This window comes from Mus caroli, chromosome 12 (genome assembly GCF_900094665.2).
Source record: "Mus caroli chromosome 12, CAROLI_EIJ_v1.1, whole genome shotgun sequence".
Taxonomy (NCBI): domain Eukaryota; kingdom Metazoa; phylum Chordata; class Mammalia; order Rodentia; family Muridae; genus Mus; species Mus caroli.
In genome coordinates, this window is record NC_034581.1 from 107,208,827 (window position 1) to 107,220,007 (window position 11,181).

General features: G+C 44.3%; 1 protein-coding gene and 1 pseudogene across 1 annotated transcript in view; both read right to left on the minus strand.

The window, feature by feature from the left end:
* Positions 1 to 2,944: 2,944 nt before the first annotated feature.
* LOC110306599 lies at positions 2,945 to 9,006 on the minus strand (annotated as a pseudogene).
* A 951-nt stretch (positions 9,007 to 9,957) lies between these two features.
* Positions 9,958 to 11,181, minus strand: part of LOC110306600 (DNA topoisomerase 2-alpha-like) — a 5,011-nt gene continuing 3,787 nt past the window's right edge. Inside the window, 1 exon segment of the mRNA XM_021178662.2 lies at positions 9,958 to 11,178. Within this exon segment, the coding sequence (XP_021034321.1) occupies positions 10,456 to 11,178 (723 nt within the window). The 3' untranslated portion in view covers positions 9,958 to 10,455.

The following is an 11,181-nucleotide window of genomic DNA, read 5'->3' on the forward strand; positions in this document are numbered from 1 at the left end:
CTAGGAAACCACAGGGCAGTACAAAGGTGGATATAAAATACACACTCACACACACACACACACACACACACACACACACACACACACACACACGGGCTGGAGAGATGGCTCAGCGGTTAAGATGTGTTGCCGCCTTCTGGGGTGTCTGAAGACAGCTACAGCGAGGGGCCAGGGCGAGCAGGGCAGGAGCAAGAGCTGGAGAGATGGCTCAGTGATTAAGAGCACTGACTGCTCTTCCAGAGGTCTAAGTTCAAATCCCAGCAACCACATGGTGGCTCACAACCACCTGTAGTAAGATCGGATGCCCTCTTCTGGTGTGTCAGAAAACAGCTACAGTGTACTTAAATTCTATAATAAATAAATCTTTAAACACACACACACACACATGCGTGCGCGCATGCACACACACACTCGTGCACACACACACACATCTGTGGAATAGAAAAGGAGCTCTTATACCTGATCCTGGGGCCACAGTAGCTGTGACTCCCCAAGTGTAGCATGATTTAGAAAAAGGGTTGGAAGAGAGAGTGTTACAGGCCAGACCCAACCTTGATGTGGGGGAGGCTGAGCTTCCGCTTGTAGCTGGGACATACAGAGCCTGAAACGAGGACAGAGTAGCTGAATTTAGCCCCGAGGTGGCAGGCCACAGGGGAAGGGTCAGCATTTGGTGAGACACCATTCCTAGCTGGTGCCTCTGATGCCAGCTACACACACGGAAGGCAGAAACACCTCTTCTCTGAGCTGAACGGGAAGGGCTCGGGCTCGGCACAGCACCAGCTCTGGCCAACACAGACAGACACAAGAAGAAACCGTAGTGCAGATAAATGAACATCCTGATCAGGTAAAAAATGTTTGAAATTATGTTTAAATGCTAAAAAGGGAAAAAGACTGGGTATGGCACCATAGATAGATGTAAATAGTTTGAGACTAGTAATATAAAATCCTTGAAGAGAATTAAGTACATTAAAAAGAGTAAGGGCTGGAGAGATGGCTCAGTGGGTAAGAGCACCCGACTGCTCTTCCAAAGGTCAGGAGTTCAAATCCCAGCAACCACATGGTGGCTCACAACCATCCNTAACAAGATCTGACTCCCTCTTCTGGAGTGACTGAAGACAGCTACAGTGTACTTACATATAATAAATAAATAAATCTTTAAAAAAAAATGTTTTAAAAGGTGCATAGAGGCTAAAGAAAATAAAGAAACTGAACACAGCCAACCATAGACACACTGAGTTTAGATAGTATTTAAAAAAAAAATCTCCTAGAAAGGAGAGAGAGAAATAGTTTCCAAAGGAACAAGAGAGAAAGAACTAAAGGAAAGTCTCCAGAGGAAGGAGAGAGTTAGAGAGAGTAAAAAATATTTTCCATGTTAAAAAATGGAAAACACTCTAGAAGGGGGCATTTAGACCCCATATAGTTTTGCTTTGACTGTCGGCATAAAAATAATTTTATGTTCAGTAATGATTATAATTTTTTTTGCAGAGGAAATAATATAATTCCTTTATTTGAAAGAAACAATACTGACCCTCTGAGATCAGTTAAAATCTACTGCTTCGATGGGGATCCTTCTCAGGCTGCTGTCCTTCTCTGTCCGCCACACAACTGTGGCTGTGCACAGACAGAAAAGCATTTGGTCAGAAAGCAGCAACCCAGTGTTTCTCCAGCCGAGAAATCACGGCTCCCGCCTCCTGTGCCATCATTCGTCTCTGTTTTCTTTCTTCTTTGCATTGGCATTCTGGCAGACCCAGTTCATGACTACAATTTTATATTTTATATACCCTCTTTAAGTGAGATCAGAATAAAACAGACTGAGAGAAAAAGAAGACTGGAAAGATTAAATGCTAGAACGGAGACAATAGAACGGAAATGAGAGGATTCTTTAAATCAGAATAGTGGTCCTTGGACGAGTCTGATCTGGAACCTACATGGGCAGCAGGAAAGGCAGTTCCGGATGAGAGAAATCCACCAAGGCTTGGAAAGTTAGCATGGCAGCCCACAGAGATGCAATAGACTGCGCTAGGAATCCAGAGTCTGTCCAGTGACACCACCTCAGAGCAATGACACACAGCTGGCTCGTGTGTTTCATTTTGTAGATTTTGAACAATTAAAATACGTTTATGTGCTAATCTATCATACAGTCATTACGTGCTCAGGATTCCAGGGGGCTTCTGCCTTGAGTTCTGAAAGGAGCTGTTCTGAGATTTCACATTCATTAGAGATGGTGGCTACCTTGGAGATGCCTTTGCAAGTGGAAACCGGTGACACTTTGACATGTGTATCCATTAGAATACAGCAATATTCTAGACATTGTGGCATAAAACATGTTACTGGCATAGCTCACAATCTTACAGGATAAGCCACTGTAGGAAGAACTCATTGTGCTTTATTTTATTTGAAATTCTCATAATCTTAGTGGTCAGTAGCTTCTGAATGGCATAGTTAAACAATATACTTAAGACAGTCCACAGCAAGCTCATACCCCTCAGAAAACAGCCTCGGCTCCTTCCATATTGCATTGCCCAGCCAGACTTCCAGAGCCTGGGACCTACTGGGCTATAGAAATAGATATCTTAGTATAATGAGCTGAATAAACCCCTAGCATACCCATGGTCTATTCTTTTTGCTTTAAAAAAAAATGTAAGGCTGGTGAGATGGCTCAGTGGGTAAGAGCACCCGACTGCTCTTCCGAAGGTCCAGAGTTCAAATCCCAGCAACCACATGGTGGCTCACAACCACCCATAACAAGATCTGGCGCCCTCTTCTGGAGTGTCTGAAGACAGCTACAGTGTACTTACATATAATGAATAAATAAATCTTTAAAAAAAAATGTATTAAACCAAGCACTTCCCCAGGTGCTGGTCACAGAGAAAACCCAGTGTTGCTGTTGGGATCCGAGCCCTGTGGGTCCTGTGGTTCTGCTTCTCGTCCCCCTCTCCTGCAGTCATACGGTGTAGAGCTCATAAACCTTCTTTACCCAGCACACCAGGGCAGCCAGGGCTACTGTGCTGTGCAGTCCCTTTCTGTGCAGGTCGCCATCTGGAACCAGCAGCGCTGGTGTAGAGGTGAGCGCGTGCAGAGACCGACTGGACAGTTTGTACGCATCATACTACAGCTGGTACTTGTAGCCAGGGCCAAACTGCCAGGATATCCTATAGAGGGTCCATCAGTGGACAGGAAGATGTAGTGGAAGTGATCCAGGGACAGTGCCAATGGGGTGAAGAGGCAGGCAGTACCCGTTAACACGGCCATCTTGTGCAGGCAATTGTCTATGGTGATCCAGCGTGCTGTCTCATCTCCAGTTCGGGTGGGCTCTATCACAATGTACGCGCATTGGGCTTCCAGAACCTGCTCCAGCTCACACTCACACTGGCCCCGGGTGTTCTCCTCACTGTAGATTTCATGCACTATGTAGCAGCCTGCAGCTGGGAGCTGTGGCCACCCAGACCCAGAAGCCTCCTTCCCTACGGGGCCATCTTGGAGACCCTAATTATATCTTAAGGAGATGGTGAATACACAGAAAGGGGTAACAAAGACACCCCCCAGAGACAGATCACTTTATTAGTTTTCATTTTTTTTAATGATAATGAACAAAAACCTACAGCTGCTGAGAGACATTTGCTTATTGAAAAAAAAAACAAAAACAAAAAAAAAAACCAAAAAACAAAAACCTGCTGAACTAAACCAGCCTGTGTATATTAGGGATGTCTGAACCTCAGAAGGGAGGGAAGGAAATGTGCTGCATTGGGAAGAGGTTTTGCCTTTGTTTCAAAGGGAGAATGAAAGCTACGATTCCATAAACATCAGACTTGACTGGAGCGTCCCCCGGAAGATCCTGACTGAAGAGAGGAAGAAATCAAGACGACCAACAAAGCAAGTAAAGCCCGTGCTGGTCCTGTGACGTGGGAGCAGCTCCGAGACTCCAGCCAGGACTTCAACTAAGCATGGCCAATACATTGTGTTGGCTACAGAATCCCCAGGACTTGTCATCCTATCCTTTCAAAGGGCATGGGTGAAAATGTATACTATAGTTTGGTTATATAGTCTGAACTAACTTAGGAAGAAAGGCAGATGCCTTACCCCCTCAAAACAACAAAAAAAAGGGCAGAAAATCATCTTTAACGGATCTGTGCACACTGCACATTTCATACATGCATTAATGCAGAAATGTATATTACCTACTAAAGTGTCTATGTTGACGACACCAATGAAGTTAAAATGGCCCTGACAGGATTCACCTTGAAGATGCTACAAAGGATGCTGAGACGCTGAGACATGTTTATTCCACCATCCTGCCTGACCCTACCACAGACTGCCTCAGTGCCGTTTACTTAAAATTCTAGAACGTCTTCAAAATGACTAGCTAGATTGTCCAGCATCACAGACTATTCCAGCCAGGACTTCACTTAAGCCCTGTGCTTTACAACACAGAGAGACTGAACAACAAATGGGCAGCTAGCTTTCTTAATGCTGGTCAATATCCCAATTTTCATTGGCTCCCAAAAGAAAACAACTCCTCCAGACACCAGGAAGTGGTTTTAAGAGAATGACACACCCGGCACTTGGTCCCAAAGAGCAGGGTGGATGGTTTGTGGTCATTTGGTGGGTGAATTGTTAATGGTCTTGATTATGGAGGAAACAAAATAGGGAGGTTAGATTCAGGGATTCCTCTTTCCCTTTCTCCTTTCTCTAGCCTTCTTTTTCTCCTATCTAATGCTAAAAAAAAAAAAAAAAAAGGTAGAGGCGACGGGATAAAAGAAAAAGGGGGATATAGGAATTATAAGGGTAGATTATTGAATCTACTTTTAAATTAAAGAGCATTAACAAGCCAGATATTTTACATTTAGTATGGACTTACTATATTAATACAAATTTAAGATTATATCTTGTGTGCTGGAGAGATGACTCAGTGATTAAGAGCACTGACTGCTCTTCCAAAGGTCATGAGTTCAAATCCCAGCAACCACATGGTGGCTCACAACCATCCCTAATGAGAAACAAATTAAGAACCTATGGGCCAGAGCGAACTGGGACTCAGAGCAAGCGGGGCCAGAGCAATAGGGAGAAAGGGAAGGGGGGAGATTATATCTTGTTGCTGCATACTGTATATAAGTTTCAACTCTTGTTTAAGGTGTTGCACCTGCTACAACTCATTAAAAATATTCAAGTTTCAGCCCCTTTGAGAACCGTTTATGATAACTAAGAAGCGCAAGTCAACTGGATTTATCGGTCAAGTTAGATGCTAGTTTAGTTAATTATAGAAATAAGCTCTCTTTAGCTCCCTAAGATGTTTTCAAAGTTAAGCAGGTAGTAGAGAGAGACAAGCAATCCAGATACACTATAGGTAGATGGTCTTCAAAAACCTCAGAGATCGCCGGGCGGTGGTGGCGCACGCCTTTAATCCCAGCACTTGGGAGGCAGAGGCAGGTGGATTTCTGAGTTCGAGGCCAGCCTGGTCTACAAAGTGAGTTCCAGGACAGCCAGGGCTATACAGAGAAACCCTGTCTCGAAAAACAAAACAAAACAAACAAACAAACAAAAAAAAACAAAAAACCCTCAGAGATCTACAGAATATGGCATTTAAAATGTTTTATTAATAAAAGGCTTTTCATGGCAGTGAGACATGTCAACTGCTGGCAGCACCCCCATTCTACTTCAGAGATGATGATGAGCATTAAGGAACCCCCATATGGAGTTTGCTTCCAATGTGGCAAGCTGCCGCACGGGGCAAAAGCCTGCCCTTGGCTCAACGGCAGACAGCATACTGTCCAAACTGTCAACAAACAGGGCACAGAAGAAGTCGACTGTCGAGCTTTGCCAGGACAAGGTAGGCAAGTCCTTCAATATTCCTGCTTCACGGAAATGTCTGTCAGATATTCTGGACCATGGGGGAAGATGATCCTGCAACGACACAGAAGAACCTCGCTCGGGGGACTGACCAGGCAGCCAGCAACCTCTGTTGTTCCTGTAGTTTTAGAAGCTGCTTGCTCTGAACTTTCTGTTTACTCGGGTAATATTTGTCCTTCTCGGGTCTCTGAGGGGGTCGAAGACTAGATAGTTATAGTCTCACAATTAACCTTAAATTGTTTAGGTTTTAAGAAAATGATTTAAGGTCTAAGAAGCTGTTTTAAGGTTGGGAATAAGCCAGGCATGGTGGCGCACGCCTTTAATCCCAGCACTCGGGAGGCAGAGGCAGGCGGATCTCTGAGTTCGAGGCCAGCCTGGTCTACAGAGTAAGTTCCAGGACAGCCAGGGCTATACAGAGAAACCCTGTCTCGAAAAAAAAAAAAAAAAAGGTTGGGAATACAAGTTATGATAGAAAACGATTTAGGGGCAGAACTTTGGACTCGCCAAGATTGGTTAGATAATAAAGTACTTTACCCAACATTGCCAAATGTATATAGTTTTCATAATTGTTCTTATTATATAAGTTTATTATATAATTTATTGATGTTAGAGACAGAGACTTTTATTGGACTAATGGAAGAGATGTAGGTATAATCTCTTGTGTCCTGTGTGGAAGCATCACCTGTCAATAAAAAACCTGTGGCCTATAGGAAAAGGTAAAACAGGGGGTGGGAGGTCCAGCAGAGAGGTGTGTGTGTGTGGGGGGGCTGTGGGAAAGAGTCAGGCACAGGAAAATGCCCCACCCAGACTCAGAAGAAGTTGGACATATGAAACCAAGGTTAAGTAACCAGTCATGTAGCAGACATAGAATAGTTTAAGTGGGTTAGTATCCGTTACAAACTGGTTGGGGAAGAAGCTTAACTTAGCCTAGACATTTATTCATAAATAAAATATAGCCTCTGAGTCATTAATCCGGAACTGTGGGGTAGGTAGAAATCCTGGGGCTACACGTTAGCCTTCAGTAGCATATAACTGCCCCAGTGATGCCTACAAGCATCTCTTTCTTTTACTTTCTCCCTTTCTCTCTGCCTTTCTACAATAAAGCTCTAAAACCATGGACTGTCTCTGCTCATCAAGGCCCACTGTGCTTGAGCGAAGGAATAGGCCTTACCCTAAAGAGCTGCGTCTAACCTCCCGCTAGAAGGCCTTCCTGCACTCCAACCACGGACTGGACCAAGGACTCCTGCTCAACTGGGAATTACCCAGCACCCCGTCTCCCCTTGCCCTCTCCTCTCTTTGGCAGGATGGGGGTTCTCTCTCATCCCCTTTATGCCCCCCATGCCCACTGCCAGACAGTTAACCTCATCAGTGAGTGAATTCACTAGTAAGTGTACACTGAGCGGCTACTAGAAGGTATGTATGACTGGCTTGGAGGAGGAGGTCATTGCCTGCGTCTGAAGGATGGATGTCGCCTGTGTGTTCCACCAGACTTTCTGCCTCGCCTCACCACAGACTCAGAGACACAGCCAGTTGACTGTGGAATGGAGCCTTGGAAACCAGAAACTTAAACCAACAACAAAACTTCTCCTCTCCTAAACTATTTTCTCAGATATTTGGTCACAGTGGCAAAAGATGTCTAACATGGGGTTTGGGGAAATAACTTGTTCCCTAAAATGTTTGCCACACAAGCATGGGGACCTGAAATCAACAGAGTCTGTATAAAAGCTAGTGCAGTGGCATGTACTTGCAATCCCAGGGCCGGGTGATGCAGACAGGAACCTTGGTCCCCACTAGTTAGCCAGCCTAGAGAGACACTGTCTCAAAAAGACACAGTAGACCTGTGTGCCTGAATCTGACCTATGGCCTCTGCATGAGTGCCTGTACGTACAAAGTATCTAACATAAGAGTAGACATCACCTCAGGAAGAGAGATGGGTGGTGATGGAAGAGGGGAGACTCAGTCTGTCAGTGCTATTCTGTGTCCTAAGTGCATGCTTAAGTACTATTACCACATCAACACCAGAGTGAACTATTCTGTGTGATACAACCATGTGTTCTTGACACCAGGAGTTTAAGACTTTGGTCTGTTCTAATGTTGGTAAAGCGAAAATCCTAATAAAATATTCTTTTACAACCTCCAAAGCCAAATCAACCCTTCCAAACCTATTTGTATAAAAAGTGAAAACTGCTTATTTTAAAAAAGAAAATATCATATAATGTCCAAACCATTGAACATTTAAGATAAAGAAAGTGCTTAATAAATTTCATTGACTTCAACAACAAAATAGAAAAAAAGGCATCAAGGAACCTGGGGGTATGGCTAAGGAGGCTGGAGGTGTGGCTTGGAGGCTGGGGTGTGGCTAAGGAGCCTGGGGTGTGGCTAAGGAGCCTGGGGTGTGCCTTGGAGGCTGGGGGTGTGGCTAAGGAGGCTAGGGTGTGGCTAAGGAGGCTAGGGTGTGGCTTGGAGGCTGGGGGTGTGGCTAAGGAGGCTGGGGTGTGGCTAAGGAGGCTGGGGGTGTGGCTAAGGAGGCTAGGGTGTGGCTTAGAGGCTGGGGGTGTGGCTAAGGAGGCTAGGGTGTGGCTAAGGAGGCTAGGGTGTGGCTTGGAGGCTGGGGGTGTGGCTAAGGAGGCTGGGGGTGTGGCTAAGGAGGCTGGGGTACACCAGAGCTACAGCTCTGTCTATTGACTGTTTACCTAACACTTACCTAGCTGCAAAACATCTGCGACAGTGGATGGTGTGCATTATTGTAGCGCTCTGGAACAGGTTTGTCTCCTTCAGGCTCCCATGATCAAAGCCAGTCTGGCTATCTGAGGCAGGGTAATGTGGACACCCCTAGCTACAGCCCTGCAGTGGAGACTCAACTGTGTCTAACATTGTCATTGGCTTAGGTGGCTCCTCATTTATTAGCCCTCCTGACAAATACTGAGGCATTTCCTGCCACGAGACACATTTTGGAATAGAAAAGAAATTGAAGACAAAGATACTCAGCTTTATAAGAAATCTCCAAAATCCATCGTCCCCGCCTCAGCCCACCAAGGACCTAGGGTGTAGCCGTTTAGGAGGAGCTGATCACCACAGGGTGACACCATACTTCCAGTCTTAGTGTTGTCAGGAGACCTATGCTGGGTGTCCCACCGGCCCTTGTCCCATGGGCCCCATGGCTCCCTGAGATATACTCACGACAAATCTTTCCCAGGGTGATGATGCACACCATGTCCAGTCCTGGCCTCCGATGTAGCAGGGGAGGGGAGTTGTGTTAGATGGGCTTGGGTTTCCTTGAAGCTGCAGGGCTTGAATGCCCTCCTATACGTGGAAAGTATTTATTGAGAGCATCAGGCATAGGGGCTGTTAAAGAATATTTTATTAGAATTTATTTTATTTATTTAGAATTTAATGGAAATGAAGACACATCATACCAAAACTTATGGGACACAGTGAAAGCAGTGGTAAGAGGAAAACTCATAGGTCTAAGTACCTCCAAAAAAGAAACTGGAGAGAGCACACACTAGCAGCTTGACAGCACACCTGAAAGCTCTAGAACAAAAAGAAGCAAATACACCCAAGAGGAGTAGGTGGAAGGAAATAATCAAACTCAGGGATAAAATCAACCAAATAGAAACAAAAAGAACTACACAAAGAATCAACAACACCAGGAGTTGGTTCTTTGAGAAAATCAACAAGGTAGATAAACCCTTAGCCAGACTAACCAGAGGGCACAGAGACAGTATCCAAATTAATAAAATCAGAAATGAAAAGGGAGACATAACAATGAAATATATCTTAAAATAATTATCCTGTTTGTTGAATATTAACAGTTGAAAATATTAAAATCATGTTCTACAAACATCATGGAAATATCACTAATTTTTCTCACTGTGCTTGAAATTAGCATTTTCTTAATGTTTAACTTCAAAGAGTTTTTGCTATTTTGAAATTTTTAAAATATACTTACTGATGAAATAATTTCTCTCCTAGAAACACTGATAATCTTTTTAAAGTAAACTTATAGTTAGACAATGTACACAGATATATAATATGTTATAAATTCTCTCTCACTATGTCAGGTGGCATCATATAAGGGCTTTGGAATATATTTCTTTTTTTATGTTTAGAAGATTTATTAAAGTACAAAATAGTTGGAATTAGCTGAACAGACAGACATATTAAATATTTACAAAAGACATTGATAACAGCACTTAAATAAGAGACAACAGCACAGAAGGTCTTGGCAGTCACAAGTTGGAATTATGGAGATCTGCAATGGATCCCACTTCCTGGTTGATCGTGGAGATGTAACCGTGAGCAGTCCTGCCTCCTCCCAGGGATCTCGTGTTGGGAAGGCATCCCCGAGTAGTCAGTACTCCACGTAACTGGCCTAACTTTCCTCACCTTGCTGCTTGTGCTGAGTCATAAAGACACAGTCCAGATGACTTNCTCCAGCCTTCAATGATGTTCAAAAGGTATGAGCAACTTCTCATGGCTTAAACAAAATGCATCCCGTCATAGGTTGAGCACTGTATCTGTACTAGAACTCACCAGTTCTGTATGACCGAATTCTACCTAGAAAACTGGCTCAGGAAAACGATCCCTAAACCAATCTCTTCCGTCTCAGAAGAGGTCGTCGTCGTCATCATCCGACTCCTCCAAGTACTTAATTGGCTTCCTNGCTCGTTCAGATTTGGCTCGAGGAGCTATAGTGTCTTCTAAGTCCACAGGGAAATCCTCTTCCTCTCCCTTTGGTTTCTTGCTCGTGGCACCTTTAGAAATTGTCTTCTCAAAATCAGAGTCAGAGCTATCAGAAGAAGATGGCTTCCTTTTGCGACTGTTCTTGGCTTTGGCAGGAGCAGGTTTTTCAGAGACACGAGCATTCAAGGCTGAATCTGATTTGGTTCCCTTTGGCGCAGCTCTCTTTTTGGTACCAGCAGTGGAGACTGAAGACTGGCTTTTGGTTGCTGTCCTCTTCACTCCCACGGTCTTTTTGGAGGATGGCTTTGACTGTTCAGTTTCCGCTGGGAAGTCAGTAGCAGAAGCAGCAGGAACGCCTGGAGAAGCTGGCACACTGTCCTTAACATCTCTTTCAAGATCAGCAAACATGGAGCTTTTCTGGGCCTTCAGTGCTTTTTTAGTATTTTTGGGGAGGATTTTGGTCTTAGGTGGAGTAGCATCTAATGGGAAGAAATCTTCATCCTCATCCTTTTCATCCGCACCTGAGAAATCTTCATGGGAGTCTAAATCCACTGTGAATTTGGCTTTTGCTGCAGCACTTCTTTGCTCTTTTTCTCGAGGAGGGACATCAAAATTACTTTCATTACTGCTCATATCTGACTCAGAATC